This window comes from Wickerhamomyces ciferrii, contig 00188 (genome assembly GCF_000313485.1).
Source record: "Wickerhamomyces ciferrii WGS project CAIF00000000 data, strain NRRL Y-1031 F-60-10, contig 00188, whole genome shotgun sequence".
Taxonomy (NCBI): domain Eukaryota; kingdom Fungi; phylum Ascomycota; class Saccharomycetes; order Phaffomycetales; family Wickerhamomycetaceae; genus Hansenula; species Hansenula ciferrii.
The window spans coordinates 24,769-43,527 of record NW_011887552.1 but is presented as its reverse complement, the minus strand read 5'-3'; the positions used below and the strand labels follow the sequence as shown (position 1 = coordinate 43,527).

Sequence of the window (18,759 nt, the reverse complement as noted above, 5' to 3'; positions counted from 1 at the left end):
TGTTAATATTCAAGTTAATCTTCGAAAAACTCTTCAAGTAATTTATCTCGTATTTGTTTCCTTATTAAATTTGCTTTAATTTGTTCTGCTACCCTATAACCATTATCATAACGCTTAGCCGGTGTTGTGATAGTTGTGTCATCATTTGTTTCTAAATCACCATCTGATTCATCTTCTTTTCCTTTACCATTAGTTTTGGCATTATTACTTTCATCATCATCACTTTCATTACCTTCACTTTGCTCTGATTCACTATCTTCATTACTCAAATCCTGTTGTTCTCTTGCTTCGAAATCATTCAAGAATGAGGTGGCGTCTTCAACGAATAATGTTTGTAATTTCTCATAAAGCCTTTGATCTTTTATACCTGATTGAAATAATATATCTTTCCAATCAAAATTAGCTTTTCTATTAAATGATTTGCTTGAAACAGGGAACTTTGTAATCATATCGTGTAATCTATTCTTTATTGATGATGAATGATGTTCAGGCAGATTAACATCATCAACTGTGGGCTGTAGTTCATAAGGTATCTTTCTTTTGGAAGAAACAAAATTTTCTTGTATTTTCCTTTGAAATAATGCATGTATCTCACGATCAAATTGTAACTCTGCATCATCATCATCTTCTTCACTTTCACTATCTACTTCTTCTTCTTCTTGATCTTCTCCATCTCTACCATTCTCTATTTGTAGCTGTTGTTCTTCAATGGGTATCTGTTTCTTCGGATTCCTCTGAATAATATTACCGTCAAGTTTTGATACAGGATCATCTCTGGGTATTAAATCATCTTCATCGATATATTTCTCCAAAACATTTGGATTGGGTACCCGCTTTCTTGACATTGGCCATGATGTCCAAGAATTCACTGGGAAATCCTTATCCTGGAGATGTGAAAGATGAGCTGAATATAAATGAACAGCCAAATCACTTCTAAGATCTTCTTCATAATGTTGTAAGATTTGACGACCTTCAATTCTTATGTTTGGTATTGTCCCATGCGACTTTGTATCCAGCTTCCTTCTTTTAGAATCTTCATCCGACTCACTATCTGACATCCTCATCACTTATTAAACCCACCGATCTCTTGAACTATTATATCTTTGGGGGGTTTCTGGGTTTTCTCTTAAAATATTTCAATTGTTTTCATGTTTTTTTGGTATATGTTGAGTGCGCATTTCAAAAGTGTTGATATTTTTTTTTCCTTCTCGTTGAAAATGCCCATATAATCAAAAAAGCTTTGAGAGAAATCATCAAAAAGACACATCAACATCAAAATCAAAACAGAGACAAAATGCCATTATTAGAAGAGATTAGTGATGCAGAGGATATTGACAACATGGATATGGACTTGGCTGAGTTTGATCCAAGTCTTAGAACTCCTTTAGCTCCAAAATTAGAAAAGAAAGTTGTTAGAAGTCAAGATAGTGAACCTCAAGAACCTTCATTATTTCCAAATTTTGGGAACCAAGGTTCATTAGATGATATAGATGATGATGCTGGGATACGGTTTGAAAATCAAAAACAATTTAATGACGAAGAATTAGCACAATTGAAAACATTACAATTGATTTATCCATGTTATTTTGATAAGAATAGATCACATAAAGAAGGTAGACGTGTTTCCAAAGAATTAGCTGTAGAAAACCCTTTGGCTAAAACTATAGCAGATGCTTGTGTTTCATTACATTTGGTTGCAGTTTATGAACCAGAAAAGACACATCCTCAAGATTTTGGTAATCCAGGACGTATTAGAGTTGCATTAAAACATGAAGGTAAACCTGAAAGTATTTTGGTTAATAATAAACGTCATTTATTCAATCAAATTGCTAAATATTTAAAACAACATGAAACTACATTACAAACAATTAAATCATTACCAAAACCTCAAGAAATGGCTGGATTTGAACCAAAAGAAATTCCAAGAGTTAAAGGTTTTAAAATGAATACAATTGTACCAGCTTTTAGTAGATATACTTTAGGACATCCAATGACAAATTCAATTTATACTGAAGCCCCACCACAACCAGTTGAAGATGTTAAACCTGTTATGCCAAAACAACCAAAACAAAAATTCATGCATGTAAGAAGATGAAGTTTTGGTAAATTTTTTAATGAATTGTATATTATTAATTTTGAATGGTTTTTTTTTTTTTGAGAGCTAAAATGTATTACTACAATCCTCCTCTTCAAAATATATTATGATCATACATTACAAAAATTAATTAATTTTAACAGGAGCAAATTCTTGACGATATTGTTCAATTTTTGCCTTTTCTTCTTCCGATATACGACCAGATAAGTAAGTAACAATATCGTTTAATCCAACAATTGATAAGACTGGAATATCATATTTCTTGGAAACAACTTGAGTAGCACTTAATTGAGAATCAACAGTTTTTTCTTGTCTATCTAAAGCAATAATAGTACCAACAACATTACCCTTTTCTTGACCAATAATTTCAAAAGCTTCATTGATTGCAGTACCAGCAGTCATAACATCATCAATGATTAAGATTCTTTTACCTTCTAAAGTAGCACCAACAATTGAACCACCTTCACCATGATCTTTTTTTTCTTTTCTATTGAAAGCATAAGCAACTTTTTCATATTTTGAACCACCAATTTCAGCTAATTTAGCAGCAGTGATTGCAGCTAATGGGATACCTTTATAAGCAGGACCGAAAATAATATCAAATTCTAAACCAGAACTAATAATTGCAATTGCATATGATGAAGCTAAATTTGATAATAATTTACCAGTTGAAAATAAACCTAAATTGAAAAAATATGGTGAAACTCTACCAGATTTTAAAGTAAATTCACCAAATCTTAAAGCTTTTGATTCAACAGCTAAATCTAAAAAGTTTTTTTGATAATCTTGCATTGTTATAATAATAAAATATAAATCTTTTAATTAAAATTTAAGGATAAATGAAATTGAATATTATATTATGAAATGATAATATTAACGGTTAACTGGCCACAATTAGCACCGACAAAAAAAGAACTTGCAAGTCTAAGCTTCCTTGACAGGAGAAGAAGAACAAAAGACAATGGGAATTGAACAATGAAAGTTGTGTCAAATTGTGCACAATTTAAAATTTCAAATATTGGTAACATGAAATGCTAAAATCCCGTAATTTTAATTTTTTTGAGTTAGCGAAAATTTTTACAAAAATGATTGAAACTGGTGATTTTTGAAGGTGTTTGAAGGGGTGTTATGGGGTTATTGTTGAGATTGTGTGTATGTAAACTATGTATAGGGGCTACGGACGTCTTCTAGCCTCATTTGGTGCTTTTACAGTCTCTTTTGGGCTAAAATTGAATTAAATATGATAAGTTCCCAGTATCACAGGGTATTTGTTGTGAGCTTTACTATGTGCTTAATAGTTAAGAAAATCCCATCTTCACAGGTCTCGAATCAATAAAATCAGTACAAATTTAACAGAAATTGCATTCAAACAACCATTATCAACAACAAACAAACACCAACAACACAAAGTAAGAAATGGATACAGAAAAGACACAAAGCATACTACAACTCTTATCAACACCAGGTAAACCAAGTCCCAATCCCAGACCATTATCATCCTTCTCACATTCTCATAAAATATCTAAACCAAAACATAAATATCAATCTCATCCAACAATATCATATTTTAGATCTATTTCATCAAGAAGAGTACATACTCCAGAACCTGAACTTCCCTGTGAATCACCACAAACTTTCCAACCATATAATAGAACTCAATTACTATCTAGAATTCAAAGTTTTAATTCAAATGGTGGGATTGGTCCCTTGGGTTTTAAGATTCCATTAACACCACTTGATATTTCACGCAATGGTTGGTCATGTATACATAGAAATCAAATACGATGTGTATCATGTCATACTGTCTTTCATTTAAAATTCCCAGATTTGGAAAGTTTTTCAAAATCAATGAATTTTGGTGGTGATGAAATTGATGAAGAATATTATGAAGCTGTTATTCAAGGACTTTGTGAGAAGTATAAATTAGAATTAATTGAATCTCATGGTAAGAATTGTCCATGGAGGAAGATACAAACTCCTAAAAATTGTTATGATTTGAATGTTGATGCTAAATATCTTGATAATTACAAAATACAAGTACGGGAGATACATGATGTTAACATTAAGACTAAATATATTGAAGATGAAGATATACTAATAAAATGGTGTGATGAAAATGATGTTAAGTATGATAATATTGATATCTTGAAGTTAGTATTGTTAGGATGGAAACCAATTCAATTACCAAATGGTTTATTATTATCATGTGGATCATGTGGTCGAAGATTTATAACCACAGATGAAGAAATTGATTTAATTGATCAACATAATGATTGGTGTTGTTTTAATACAAGTTATCCAAAAGTTCTTGAGTTTATGAAATCATTATTTAAAAAGGAAACAACAGATGGTTATGAAAGTGAAGATGATATAAAGACATTACAAAGATTAGATAAATTAAGAAAAATTATATTTTAAAAGTGTTGTATATATGATTAAGACATGTTTTTGTTTGATATATGTTGTTTCATGAATCGTAATTGTATAGTTCTTATAATATTATTCTTTTTTTTTTAATGTAAAGTACTTGGATATCTTTATTGCATTTTTTGAGCATTATTACCAACTTCTAAAAATGTACCAAATACTTTATCCCAATGCCAACCTGTAACACCAAAACCTAATTCATAATTTTTATAATGATGTTCTAAATGATATTTTTTCAATTGTTGTAAATAACTTGGTAATTTTGCATGATGTAAAATATAATGAGTACAATCATACATGATATAACCTAAAAACCCACCTGCAAAACCTGAACATGCCATATAAAATGGTAAAATTCCGAAAACTAATTTATAAAAAGGATAAGCTAATGCAATGAATAAAGTTGGTGGCATAACTAATCTATAACGATCCATTGGTAAATAATGATGAACACCATGTAATAAGAAATGAATTGTAAAAGCAATTGAATGATCTGGTAAATAATGATCTAAATGGAATAAAAATCTATGTAAACCATATTCAATTAATGTCCAAACAAATAACCCCAACCCGAAAAGGAAAATTGATAAAAATGCATTTTGATTCATAAATCCAACGCCAAAAATAAATAAATCAACAGGGATCCAAATTGTTGGAACAACCCACCATGGTGTTAATGATAATGGTTCTAAGAAATTACCAAATAATGGAGCAGAACCTTTCCCATAATGTCTTGGTCTATGAACTTGATCTAAATAAAAATCTTTTGTAAATCCACCAAATAAAACTTGTAATAATAAAGGTTGATTAAGATCCAAGAATTTATGATTTTTATAATCATGACTAAAATCAGTAATAATATTTAATTTTTCATATTCTGGTAAACCATCTAATTTTGTTGAATCATAATTAACAGAATGTAAATTATCAATTTTAACTTCAACATCATGTTTTGGATTTGCTAATAATTCTTCTTCTTCTTCTTCAGTAGCTAAATAACCAATAAGATAATTTTCATCCAAGATTTCATAAGTTGTTTCACTATGTTCATGACTAATTTCATCAGCTAAAATATCTGTAATATCTTTACCGGCATAATCCAAGATTAAATCACCACCACCTGGATGTTCTTCTAAAAATGAAGTAACGTTATATATTTTTCTGTTATAAAGGGAAACCCAAACATCATTTTCATTTGTATGAGCTTCTAATGTTTTTTTAGAATATAATGGTAAAGTTTGTGACATTGTTTAATTGATTTGTAAACACCCGCGTTATACGATGAGACCGTTTACCGTTTAACAAAGAGAAAAAAAAAATTAAAATACCACTTGTTGATAAATGAGAGATGATCCTTGTTATATAAGAATGAACGATGTGTTGATAGTTTGCTATTTGTCTCTGAGATCTGATAGTCTTTGAAATGAATCAGGAGATGTCAAAAATGAATGAGAATGGGCTTTGTAAATAGGAGTTTGAAAGTTTTTTTGCAATGGTGTTACTTTTTTTATTTTTATTTACTTTTCAGTTATTGGCTTTTTTGCGCGAATAGGAGAAATTTAAAGTCGCGATTGATCTTTTGGATGGTGAAAAGGTATAATGTATGGTTTTAGAGGGATTTGTGGTAGGATATAGGTGTTGAGAGGGTGTTTATTGGATTCTAAGAGGTTGGTTACATAGGTTTAGCAATTTTAATAGTGTTTATACCTTGCTTTCCCACTAGTATCTCCCATTTCACTCACTTTCCAAATGGTCCGATGAGCACTTTTCAATATGGCATAAAAATGAAAATTGTACGGTAACGAGAGTGAATGCTGGATGTCTTATAACTTGGAAGGATATAGAAGGTAAGACACTGGGGTTGTCTGTTTGTATCCCAGTGAGGTTGTCTGTTCTTCAAACAATACCCTTTCCAACCAAGATTTCACGGCTTGAGTGTGGATTCTGGAATGAGTTCACTTTGATTCCATTCTCATTCTCATTCTGACAATCGACAATCACAACAAACACAGAACACAGAACAACACGTCACAAGTAGGAACCAGGAACAGCACAGTACTATACACACAGAGTACACAACACAAACAATGTACTAAACTTACCAATTACCAGAGATCAATCATCATATTCTATTAATGTTTATTAATTATGTCTAGTATATTATCCTTGACTTCCTAATAAGGAAATGCTAACTAAAACCTTTGTGTATAACCAGTCTAAATTTAAATATACGCGAATGTTTAATATTTCAACTCACAAGAAACATTTTAAACAACGGTTGAAACTTGGCTTATAAAAGACGTATTTGTTCTGGTGAAAAAACGGATTAAATATATACTGAGACGTAGATCATTCACAGTCCATTGTACTTCTATATATCATTGTAAAATCCTCTATAAAATGCATCCCCAATGTTTTAGTTAATTAATCTCACGACCGCGCTGACTAAGCTTCTCCCAGATTTCGACATTTACGCGTTCAAAACCTTGATTCAAAATTGAATAAATGGTATTTGAGAAATATGTACTAGAGATCTGAATAAGTTGAATTATAGACAAGAATCCATTAGCTATAACATAAACATAGATTGTTGAATCACATACACTGAATCTATATTAATTTATTCAAATCCCTTTTCAGCTATTCAACTAATTCTTCAATTGCTAATTATATTTATTTAATACCCAAAAATTCTTGTTCATTCTTTTTCAATAACCATTTGCTTGTTTCAAAAAAAAGATCTATATATACATTCATATTCAATTAAATTAAAAAGCATAACTAGAAAAGAAATTCAGATTCACATGTTGAAATGTCTAAATCAGATTCAACAGGAGAATTAACTCCAGATTATAATGAACAATTAAATAAAAGGAATTCTTCTCAACATGATTCAGATTTGAAAAAAGCTAAAAGAAAATCAAATGCTTATATGGCTGCTGAAGCTCTTGAACAAGAACGTGATGCCGTTACTGCATTAAAGAGATTATCAATTGGTAGAAGTTCAATAAATGTTGATCCTGATTTACCTTATGGAGTGGATGGTGATTTTAATTATAATGATTATTCAAGAAATCATCATCATAGAAGAAAATCTTCACAAAGTTCAGATTCAAGTTTAAATACTACATTATCCTCTACGGATGATGATAAAGAGAAAACTTTAACAGAAGATGATGATCCTGATAAGACAAGAAATGATGATTCAAATAACCATCAAAATCAAGATCAAGATGATGATGATGATGTTAAACTAAATGCTGAAAAATTATTATGGGTCCCTGCTAAATCACATCCAAATATTGCACCTGATCAATTCCGTCGTCATGTCCAATCAACTATAGATGATATGAATCATAGATTAGGTGATAAAGCTCATTTAAATACAACTTTAACTTCAAAAGATTCAATCCCATCATTAAAAGAATTAACTGATGAATTGGATAGATTATCTGAAATGGCTGGTCTTGCTGCAACAGATGCTGTTACATTAGCAAGATCTTTATCATCAGCAAGTGGTTCTTCATCATTATTATTAGATAAAGATGAAAATAGATTTTTCCAAGATTCTCAAAATACACCATCAACTTCACCAACTTCCACGAATAACAACAACTCTACAACACCTTCAAGATCAAGTTCACTTATTGAACGCCATTCAGAAGATGAAGCTGATCAAGATGCTCCTTTATTAGGTGAAGGTTCAAATACTCTTAGAAGAAATAAATGGACTACATATAGTAGGAGTCATAGAGGTGGTAAAGATAAACCAAGACCAAAAGCTCATTCACCATTAGCTGATGAACATAAATTCATTCCACAATCAACTTCACAAGAAAAAGAATTAAATTTAGAAAAAGAATTACCCCCAAATCCACCAATTTCATCATCTTCAACTTCAATTTCATCTTCATCTTCTTTCGATGATAACAATAATGAAATTCCAATGAGAAATGTCCCATTACAAGACCCACAAAAGCAAAAAATACTTGCAGATCAATCAAGAGGTCGTTCAAATAATTTATCAAGATCTCAATCAGATCCATCAACAGCAATCCCACCACAGAAAAGAACAAATCATTCAAGAAATAGACATGCAGGTTCAACGATAAGTATAGATCCAACATCACAATCCTCATCTTCATTATCCACACAATCAAATCAAAGAAGAGTTGTATCACATGAATCAACAAATCAAAAACCTTATCAAAGACAAATATCACAAAATCAATCAACATTAAATGAAATTCAAAATTCAAGACCTTTACCAACACATCCTCAACAAAAACCTGTTCCTTCTATACCACAAAATGATCAAAATGATCAAACATCCCGTCATCATCATAGATCTACTCATCAACAGAAACAATTACCTCAAACGCATCAACAACAAAACTTGACTCCACAACAGCAACAACAACTACAGCATCGTCATCAGTTACAAAAACAGCATCGCCAACAGCAACAACATCAGCAACAGCAACAACAAAATCATCATCATCATAATCAACCACAACAGCAGGGTCTTCATCACCATCAACAAAATCCACAACGTTCTCAACATCATCCTCAACAACATCAACCCCTGCATTCTAATCATACCATAAATTCAAAAGAATCATCACAACAAAGAAGTATAAGTTCTGGAAGTACTAATGCTCAGGATGATGTACCTACAAAAACATTATCACCAACTACAAGTTCATTTGGTTTATCACCATCTTCATCACCTACATCATCTAGTTTCAACCTACAACAATCTCAACAATCACAGCAACAACAAATTCCACAAACTACACCTGAAAAACCAGAGAAAACCAAGAAAGATAATTCATTTTTGAAGATGTTCAAGAAGAAAAGATCTCCATCACCAAAGAATCAAAAAACATTACCTTCTATTGGATCTAAAACTTCACCAACTGTTAATGATGAAAATAGATCACCTACTGGAACTCAATTTAATATTCCAGTATCACCTGAAAAGAAACAACAAGTACAATTACAAGATTCAGTACAAAAATCACCACCAAGACAACAACAAAGACCAACTTTAAAACCTTCAAAAAGTTCACAATTTAAAATTTTAAAATCTTCAAAATCTGATGAAAAATCAAAAACTTCAAATTTACAAGAATCTGTCACTATTGTTTCTAAAAAAGATGAAAAAAATCAAAAAGATTCTAAACTTCAACAATCACCAACTGGTCAACAACAAATAAGTCCAGAATCTCAAGAATCTTCACCTCCACAACAAGATGAACAATCTCAATCACTTGATCCGAAAAATCAACAACAATTTCATCAACAAACAGGTCAAGCATTAAATGAAGAACAACATAGAATTCAAAAAGAAACATTAAGTAAGAAATTAAGTTTAGAAAATATGAAAAAATCTTCAAAACCAAATGCTCCTGTTCAATTTACAGATTCTGCATTTGGATTTCCCTTACCACCATTATCACATTCAACAGTTGTTATGCTTGATTATAGATTCCCAATTCATGTTGAAAGAGCACTTTATAGATTAAGTCATTTAAAATTAGCAAATCCAAGAAGACCTTTAAGACAACAAGTTTTATTATCAAATTTTATGTATTCTTATTTGAATTTAGTTAATCATACTTTATATTTACAACAATTGGATGAAAATCAACAAGAATTTGAAGATGATCAAGATAAAGAACAAGGACAGATTAGTATAGAGTTATGATTTTGAGTTTTTGTTATTGTATTTAATTTTAATGAGTTTTGCATGTTAAGAATATGAGATTGTAGAGTCAACGCGTCAATATTTGCAATATAGCTATATTATCTATAGTAGCAACTACATTCAATTGATAAAATATAATGAATAATACAATAATTTATTGTCGTAAGGTATTCGTTAAAGGACCATGAATAAAAGATTATCTTCCCCATGGAACCAATGCTAAAGAACTTTGAGTGAATGTGAATAAAAATCTATAAAATCCAATAGATCCAGCAACTAATAATACATAATAAACATAATTCCAATATTGGAATTTGACAGTACTAACTTGGAATTTTGGAACACCAATAAAGTTACATAATGCATGAACAGCAAAACAACTCCATAAATTATTTGTTCTTAAGAAGACAAAATTTGTGAAAATACCGAAAAGGAATGTATACAACAATTGAAAAGCTGTAACAGCACCAATTAAATGAATTGGTGTCTTTTTGGTATATAATTCATATGCATGATGGAAATGTGCAAAACTGAAGAAAACTGGTGGTAAGAAAATCAATGTATTTGTAGAGACATCACGAACTTGGTATAATGTAACAATAGTGGCAGATGTGTAAATGATTTCTTCAGTCAATGGACCCACAATCAAGTCTCTAATACCTTGTAGTGTGGTTAATTGACCCAAAAGTTCTTTGACAATGAATTGAGGATCTGGGGAGCTAAAGAATGCTGCATCAATTAATGGACCAACAAACAAAATTGAAACCAATAATAAGGATTGTAAAACATCCCTAGTGAACAAGCCTAAATGACCATTTTCCCAATGAAGTTCACCATATCTATATTTCAAACCTGGTAAGAAACCTAACTCAGCATAAATTTTATTAGTTGGTTCCTCTGATAATTTAGATAATAAACTTGGTAAAATTGCAACAATTAAGATTGATAAACTTGTGACTTTAATGATTCTTGAAGTGATCACTTGAGGATCATTACGATCAATTTCTTTACCATCAACTGCTGATTTGGATGTGTATAAAATCAAAACATAAGCTATGGATATCAATGATGATAAACCGAACCCAGTAGTTAATGAGAATCCAGTAGAAGCGAAAAATGACATGATGAGGATGCTATATCTGTTTTGTTTGAACTTTGAACAAACAATTGGAAATGAAACAAAAAGAAACAGATCAGTAACAAATTCAATTCATTTAAATACTTTTCCAAAGTTCACAAAGTTCACAAAGTTGTGAAATTTCGAATAGCAATAATTGAGGTATTTCATATTACCCTACATTATCGAGAATGTTAGTATTTTCATATTATGAAAATACCGAAGTTGTTCAACACAACAATATATATAATTATATATAAAATTATTCAACATTAATCAATTATAATACTTATTTGTCTAATTATTTAACTTCAAAGTATACATTATAGTAACTAGAGGATTCTACGTTATTGATACACCTTCAATTAGAATAGTCAAGGTCTGATTAATCTAGAAAGGTTCAGAAGAAAAGAGAATTATAAGTTATATTGATATTACGGCCAAAAACGTTTCATAATCATTATGTCTGATGATCTGAATTTACACTACTGCAAAAATTAAAATCACAGCTACTGTTTCAATAAAGTTTGTGACAGCTTAAAAGGGAAATTTTCCACTGTGGGATAATTCGCGACAGATCGCATTGTTTGGAGACGCGGACCGTCGGTGGTATTAAACTACATATACGCGAGACAAAGTAGAAAAAACAATTGATTCATAACTTCATTAATCGAATGGAAAGCCTCTATTTTTGTTGCATACTCATCTTCCAGATCCATAATGACATGATACTCATAAATCCAACCGCAGATGTAGCCAATACAACGTTTTGAAGGTTATCATTTGGAACTTCCGGTTCAAGACCTGGCGTAGCAGAAGCAGGAGCGTTGGATGCTTCAACTAATTGAACAAATAACTCTGTCAAAGAGCTAGGCCATGCTGATGATATATGAAGTGGTGATGGAATGTTCAAAGAAGTAGTGTATTCTTCTGGCTGGATATCACATCTTTGTTGTTGCCTATCTAAATCAGCTTTCAATGCAACTATAATTGAAGGAACACTTGATATCAAAGAATGTTTTTGACCTAGTTCAACAAGATAGTGGAAACTATTTGGATCTGATGAATCATATGTCAGACATAAAACATCACATTGGTTAAGTTTTGATTGATTATCAAGAATTGCAGGTTCTAATTCACCCAGTTCTTCCAAAATTAAATAAACTTGTTTACCACCTTTCAATTCAACGCTATTAACAACAATTCTTGGTTTTATAGTTGGGTTATAGATTTCACTAAATTGTCTCCCTAATAATGCTTCTAATAATGATGATTTACCACTACCTGAACTACCCAATACATAACAATTGAACACAGAACGATCATTTACTGGGATTCTATAATTTTTACCAGATCTGACCCTTTCCTTTCTTGGTTTGGTGACTTTTAAAGCAACAGTGGTGCCACCTTTTGCGGCACTCTCAAATCCCAAATATGCTAGATATGATAACGTTGTTTTATAATCTAGATATGTAGTCATACTCCATTGAGCTAACCAACCTTGAAGTGTGACATAACCTTGTTCGTTTCTTACTGTTGTTTGTGGGAAATTAGTTTCTATCCATTCTCTTGGTACACCAGGTGTTGGTTTGAATAATGATTGTAATTCTTCTTCATTTAAACCACCATCATTATCCTTATCAAACAATAAAAATAAATCAACAAAAAATCTATATCCAATAGGACTTAATTCAACACTTGAAGTACTTGGAACATCTAGCACAGGATATAAAAATTTATCATTCAAAGAAAGAGAATCAGTATAATGGAAAGTACGTAGTATCCCCCAAGTGGTTTCGTGTCTTCCCTTCTCAGCGAAAATCTTGTTCAATATTATGAAACCTTCTTCTGTCAATCCTCTTAAGCCAAATGTTCCTTCCTTAACCTGGTTTACAGCTTGCTTAATATCAGCAAGATCGTTAATATCTAAACTTCTCCCGAAGCACTTCTTTTGTAATGCTAAAAATTCAGATTCATCTAAAAATCCATCTTGATCTTTATCACACAAAAAAAATATTCTTGACAAGGCAGCAGTAGCATTTCGTTTTAAATTACCTTCTTTAGCATCAAATAATGGTGATATTGGATGTGTCACTGCTCTTTGACAGAGATAAAACGCTTGACTAACATTGTATTTATCTTTTGCACTACACCTTATGCATGATTCAACTTCTTTATATTCTTTCAATATTGGAATAAATTCATCTGAAATAGTTCTGTCCGAGTCCAAAGATGTTGAAAGATCTGATTTGTTAGCACATAAAACCACTGGTAAATTCACACCAAGAGATCTGAAAATGTTCATCCAATATAATGAAATACGTTCGTATGTATAATGATCACTGTATACCAGCCAAATAACATCAGCTCTTCTAATTTCTTTTTGTAAGGCTGGAATATCTTGAGAATTGGTATCAACCAGTACTGTAGCATTTGGGGAGTATGGAGAAGACGAAAAATCCCTTGGAATTGTAATGGCAGGTAAAACTGATTGAATATTGGGCACAAATGTATCTTTGATCAAAGCAGTGATTAAGCTTGATTTACCAACACCTATAAAATGGTTAGAAAAGGAATAATATAGTATCAATACATTTGATGAACATACCATCATCACCACAAACAATGACTCTTATAGTATCTTTAGACATTTTTGTCACGAGAATTCAAAACAAGATGAGATAGATAAATGTAAAGTTGTTAATGTTCATGGTGATGAATTCGCGGGCACATTTCTGGTCGGGTCACGGATTGCTGACACTACTTAAAAATGTCAGATTTTTTCGCGGGCGTAGGATCAACAAAGTAAGCTGAGCGATATTGAACATAACATAAACTTGACACTGGAATATTCAAGATCCAAACACATAACTATAATACATCACACAAAATGGTATGTTAAGATAATATATGATATTAAATCGAGAAGTCTGAGGTTTCACTTGCAATTTCAGGCTCAATTGAGTTAATATTGATTCATTTCGTTGCAAAATACTAACTCGCCACCTTAGACTTCAGTCGGTACTGGTTACGATTTATCAAACAGTGTGTTCTCCCCAGATGGTAGAAATTTCCAAGTTGAATACGCAGCTAAGGCTGTAGAGAACGGTGGTACCTCAATTGGTATCAAATTTAAAGACGGTGTTGTTCTTGCTGTTGAAAAAATCGTCACTTCTAAATTATTAGTTCCAGGTAAAAATAACAGAATTCAAACAATTGGTCGTCATATCGGTGTTACCTATTCAGGTTTATTACCAGATGGTCGTCATTTAGTTTCAAGAGGTAGAGATGAATTCCAGTCATTCAAAGATCAATATAAAGATCAAATATCTGTTCCATATCTAATAGATCGTTTAGGTAATTACGTTCAAGCTTACACATGTTATAACTCTGTTAGACCATTTGGTATAACAGCTCTTTTCGGTGGTATTGATGAAGATGGTCCACATTTATACATGCTTGAACCAAGTGGAGTTTACTGGGGTTATCAAGGTGCTGCTACTGGTAAAGGTAGACAAAGTGCTAAGAATGAATTGGAAAAATTAGATTCAAACACTTTAACTGCTAAAGAAGCCGTTAAAGAAGCTGCTAGAATTATTTACTTGGCTCATGAAGATAGTAAAGATAAAGATTTCGAAATTGAAATCAGTTGGGTATCAACTTCTGAAACTAATGGTTTACATAAACCAGTTCCAGCTGATTTATTAAAAGAAGCTAAAGAATATGCTGAACAAAAATTAAATGAAGATGAAGATGATGATGAAGATGAAAACATGGCTGAATAAATCTAGAGGATGTTAACAATTAAGATCAGAAATGTATCACCTGCACTTATTTGTGTCTTAGAATATATGTATACTATACTTTGATTGTCATTTAAATATAGAGAATGTAGTAAAATGATCCATGAATTCTTGACAAAATCGTAGGTTTCCTATTGTCTAAATCAACCAATTCGATCATGTATTGTTCACTTATATTACATTAAAGAAAGTGTACAGAATAATACATATAACATAAAGATACACAGGCTAATTCCGTCCAATGTTGATTCTTTTAAATTCCCATAAAATAGTTTTGACATATATTTGATCTTCCAGTGTTCATATATAATACAACAATGATCGTTTTCGATCTATCTCAATTGTTTTAGCTTCTCTCTCAACTCTGAATTTTCCTTTTCTAACCGTCTTATTGTCTCAGCTGAAGCTTCATTCTCAAGTTTTCTACGTTCTCTTTCTGCCTTTTTCCTTCTTTCTAATTCTTCAATTCTTAACTTTGATCTTGGACTCAGATCATTGCGATCTCTAAAATTGACAATATACCATTGTAATTCTTCCGTTAACGAATCAACTTGATCTCTCAGTTTATTTAGCTCATCTTGTGACTCTTTGTTTTCAACATTTGAGTTGATTAATAATTGTGAATGATCTGCAATTAATGAACTTGTAGCATTTTCAAAATATGATGTTAAAGATCTCATCACCGCTTGTGCTTGATCAAAATCTAAATGAGAATCTAATAATTTATTCAATTTTTGTTGTGCTTGATGAACTGAAGATTCTTCTAATATTGAATCAAAATGATGTAACAAATTCTCAAAATTTGTAACTTGTGATTGAAATAAACTATTGAATCCCAGTTCATAATTTGTTAAAGTAGAGACTTGATAACTTAATTTTCCAACTTTTTCAGTTAATGTACTATTGTTCAGTTTTAGTAATGAGTGCTCTCTTTTGGAATCCTCAAGAGAAAACGTCAATTTACTCTTCTCAGCTGCAAGACTTCTTTGTTTAGCAACTGCCAGATTTAATTCTTTTGCTGCATGTTCTAATTTTCTTCTATATTCTTTATCTTTAGAAACTTTTTCACTTTGCAGATCTTTAAATTGTTGTTGAAGATGATGGTAATCTTGAACCAATGCATCATAATCATCCTTGGATTGACGAACTAAAGACTTCAAGTTGGACACAACACCATTGACCTGGTCATCTTTGGATTCCAATTCTTCTTGTAATATCTCAACATCTTTGGTCAATTGATATATTTCATCCTGTTTTTGTTTTAATAAGTCATGGCTAGTAGAAGGTTTAAGATCTCTTGAAGGCTTATTTCTCAATTCATCAATCTCCAGTCTTAGATTGTCAATTTCAGCATTCATTTTTTCAAGATCTTTTGAATGATTTGTTTTAATAATGTTGATTCTATTCTTCAACAATTGAGTCTCTTTCTCATTTCCATTTTGAAGTGATTTTTGATTCGACTGATCTTCCAACTCTGATTCCAATCGTATTATTGTACCATTTAACTCTCCAATTTTATCCCTCTTTTCACCTAATAGCTTCTTCAGACTAGCAACAAATAACAAGTTCTCCTTAAACTGGTTTTGAAGTGCTATAAATTCATGTTTCAAAGCATTAGATGCCTCTGATTGCTTTTGTAATAAAGACTTTAGCTCATTTTCAACAGCATGAGAGTTGCTAAGTTTATCCTTGGTTTCAGAAATGAATGAATTAACTTCATCAATATTATAGTCACCCATTTTGGAAAGATTGTTTGATAACTCTTTATAGTCCTTTAAAATTTCATTTATAGCTAATGAAATGACTTTGAGTTTGGTATCTAAAGAACTTGATTGATCTCTTGCTTGTAATACCGCTTTAGCTGATTCACCTTTCAAAACATCCAGCAATAATGTCAAAATTTCATTAACTAAAGATTCCCATCTATCAGAATCTTCATTTGATTTATCAATCAATGCACCTTGTTGGTCTGCACGAGCTTTAATTTCATCAATATATGAGTTTAAATCATTATTTAGATCACAGGTTGTTATCAAATCATTCTTCAACTCCACGATTTCTTTATCCTTTTCAGCAAGTTTTGATGATTGATCTTCTTCACGAGCTTTTTGATTATTTTTCAGATCTTTCTGAAGTTTTGAGCGTTCACTGAATAGCAAATTATTTTCCCTCTCCAGACGTTCCATAAAATCATTCTTTATTTCTTCACTGTTTCCTGTAGAGTTCATTATATTTCTTATGAATTCTGTTAACAGTCTTTGTTGCAGTTTATAACTTGTTATTTGTTTTTTAAGGCTTTCCACTTCAAACGATGACCCAACAGTTGTTGATCCTAAACTATCAGTCCCTTTACCGATACCAGTTTCGAATAAAGATACTGATCTTATTGGTGATTTAACCTCATTTGTGTTTTCATCAAATAAAGATTTCATAAAATTCAAATCATTTGCTTTTGATGATGGCAAAGGATGTATGGATTGTTGATCCTTTGTGTGTAAGGCACTAGCTGGTCGTAGTTTCCTCCATGGAGTTGTATCTGGATGCATTTTGGGTATCTTGGGTGTTGAATTAGGGTTATCAAGATCGATAGTACTCTTGTTGTTATAATCACGGTTCTCATCATTCTGTTCATCACCACTTTGATCTGAGTTATCTGATAATTGAGAAGAGTCTATTCTGGATTTGTTGAAATTGAAATGGGTTTTATGTTTTGGAGTTGAATTCTTAAGCGCTGGTGTTGGACTTGAAATACTTCTATGATTTATGGATTGTAAGTTGTTGAGATTCTTTGACCTTATGATTTGTGAATTAGACAGAAACGTGCTTGAGTTGAGAAATTCATTGGCATCGTCATCATCTTCATCTTCATCTTCATCATCTTCACCATCATCATCATTTGATTCTGCCTGGTCCTGGTCGTTATCAAACTCTGGATTTGCCTCTTGGTCTTGTTGTATCATTCCATCTCTAGTTTCATTCGTCCAGTATTCATTAACTTCATTAGTATTTTCATCAAATTGACCATCATCTATATTTCCATCTTCATCACCATCTTTTTGGGTTATACCATCTTCATGGTCAATAGTATGTTCTTGAATTGAATTGTAATTGGAGTCATCAAATTTCGAACTCTTCACATTTATAGATGTACCAATGTCTGATCCATTGTATAAATATCCATGCTTCACTTCTATACCATTACCGCTCTGTATATTCTCATTTCTGGGGCTTCCCTGTAATTGGTTATTTAACGAAAGATCATTGAAGTTAGATATACTCTCTAAAGTCTCATCCTGGAGCCTTGAGCGACGAGGTTTGAGCTTAGGATATTCCATTGATCTTATCTTGTTTTGGAAATTCTATTAGCAGCAATCCGGCCTGGTCAACTAGTTTAGCGCCCTGTTAATAGTGTCTCAGCTACTCCTTTGTTTATATTTGGCAGACGGTTGTTGTAGTTATAACCAAATTTCGATGTACAAGGATTTTTTAAATTTAGTGAGATGAGCAGTGTTTACTTTTCAAACAAAACACTATATTGCGTCACGATTGGATTGAGTGATTGGGTTCAAACGGGTTGTTGATGGTGAATAAATGGACAGCTTGGAAT

General features: G+C 31.6%; 10 protein-coding genes across 10 annotated transcripts; 4 read left to right on the top strand and 6 right to left on the bottom strand.

Moving 5' to 3' along the window:
* Nucleotides 1-14: 14 nt before the first annotated feature.
* BN7_4899 (Werner syndrome ATP-dependent helicase) lies at nucleotides 15-1,064 on the bottom strand (the record flags this gene model as incomplete). Its single annotated transcript, XM_011274542.1, has 1 exon — nucleotides 15-1,064. One exon carries the CDS (start codon nucleotides 1,062-1,064, stop codon nucleotides 15-17), a length of 1,050 nt encoding a protein of 349 aa, XP_011272844.1.
* A 230-nt stretch (nucleotides 1,065-1,294) lies between these two features.
* On the top strand, nucleotides 1,295-2,095 carry SEC65 (RNA-binding signal recognition particle subunit SEC65; the record flags this gene model as incomplete). The annotated part of the gene is made up of 1 exon (XM_011274541.1): nucleotides 1,295-2,095. The coding sequence occupies one exon, from the start codon at nucleotides 1,295-1,297 to the stop codon at nucleotides 2,093-2,095; it is 801 nt and encodes a 266-aa protein (XP_011272843.1).
* Nucleotides 2,096-2,221: 126 nt separating this feature from the next.
* Nucleotides 2,222-2,887, bottom strand: URA10 (orotate phosphoribosyltransferase URA10; the record flags this gene model as incomplete). Its single annotated transcript, XM_011274540.1, has 1 exon — nucleotides 2,222-2,887. One exon carries the CDS (start codon nucleotides 2,885-2,887, stop codon nucleotides 2,222-2,224), a length of 666 nt encoding a protein of 221 aa, XP_011272842.1.
* Nucleotides 2,888-3,511: 624 nt separating this feature from the next.
* On the top strand, nucleotides 3,512-4,513 carry BN7_4896 (mRNA export factor rsm1; the record flags this gene model as incomplete). Its single annotated transcript, XM_011274539.1, has 1 exon — nucleotides 3,512-4,513. The coding sequence occupies one exon, from the start codon at nucleotides 3,512-3,514 to the stop codon at nucleotides 4,511-4,513; it is 1,002 nt and encodes a 333-aa protein (XP_011272841.1).
* A 119-nt stretch (nucleotides 4,514-4,632) lies between these two features.
* On the bottom strand, nucleotides 4,633-5,769 carry SCS7 (fatty acid alpha-hydroxylase; the record flags this gene model as incomplete). Its single annotated transcript, XM_011274538.1, has 1 exon — nucleotides 4,633-5,769. One exon carries the CDS (start codon nucleotides 5,767-5,769, stop codon nucleotides 4,633-4,635), a length of 1,137 nt encoding a protein of 378 aa, XP_011272840.1.
* Nucleotides 5,770-7,334: 1,565 nt separating this feature from the next.
* BN7_4894 (uncharacterized protein) lies at nucleotides 7,335-10,232 on the top strand (the record flags this gene model as incomplete). Its single annotated transcript, XM_011274537.1, has 1 exon — nucleotides 7,335-10,232. One exon carries the CDS (start codon nucleotides 7,335-7,337, stop codon nucleotides 10,230-10,232), a length of 2,898 nt encoding a protein of 965 aa, XP_011272839.1.
* Nucleotides 10,233-10,428: 196 nt separating this feature from the next.
* RCE1 (CAAX prenyl protease) lies at nucleotides 10,429-11,355 on the bottom strand (the record flags this gene model as incomplete). The annotated part of the gene is made up of 1 exon (XM_011274536.1): nucleotides 10,429-11,355. The coding sequence occupies one exon, from the start codon at nucleotides 11,353-11,355 to the stop codon at nucleotides 10,429-10,431; it is 927 nt and encodes a 308-aa protein (XP_011272838.1).
* A 679-nt stretch (nucleotides 11,356-12,034) lies between these two features.
* GEM1 (ERMES complex Ca(2+)-binding regulatory GTPase GEM1) lies at nucleotides 12,035-13,963 on the bottom strand (the record flags this gene model as incomplete). The annotated part of the gene is made up of 1 exon (XM_011274535.1): nucleotides 12,035-13,963. One exon carries the CDS (start codon nucleotides 13,961-13,963, stop codon nucleotides 12,035-12,037), a length of 1,929 nt encoding a protein of 642 aa, XP_011272837.1.
* A 276-nt stretch (nucleotides 13,964-14,239) lies between these two features.
* On the top strand, nucleotides 14,240-15,134 carry PRE10 (proteasome core particle subunit alpha 7; the record flags this gene model as incomplete). Its single annotated transcript, XM_011274534.1, has 2 exons — nucleotides 14,240-14,242; nucleotides 14,361-15,134. The coding sequence occupies 2 exons, from the start codon at nucleotides 14,240-14,242 to the stop codon at nucleotides 15,132-15,134; spliced, it is 777 nt and encodes a 258-aa protein (XP_011272836.1).
* Nucleotides 15,135-15,484: 350 nt separating this feature from the next.
* On the bottom strand, nucleotides 15,485-18,487 carry SPC72 (gamma-tubulin complex subunit SPC72; the record flags this gene model as incomplete). The annotated part of the gene is made up of 1 exon (XM_011274533.1): nucleotides 15,485-18,487. The coding sequence occupies one exon, from the start codon at nucleotides 18,485-18,487 to the stop codon at nucleotides 15,485-15,487; it is 3,003 nt and encodes a 1,000-aa protein (XP_011272835.1).
* Between the last annotated feature and the right edge of the window lie 272 nt (nucleotides 18,488-18,759).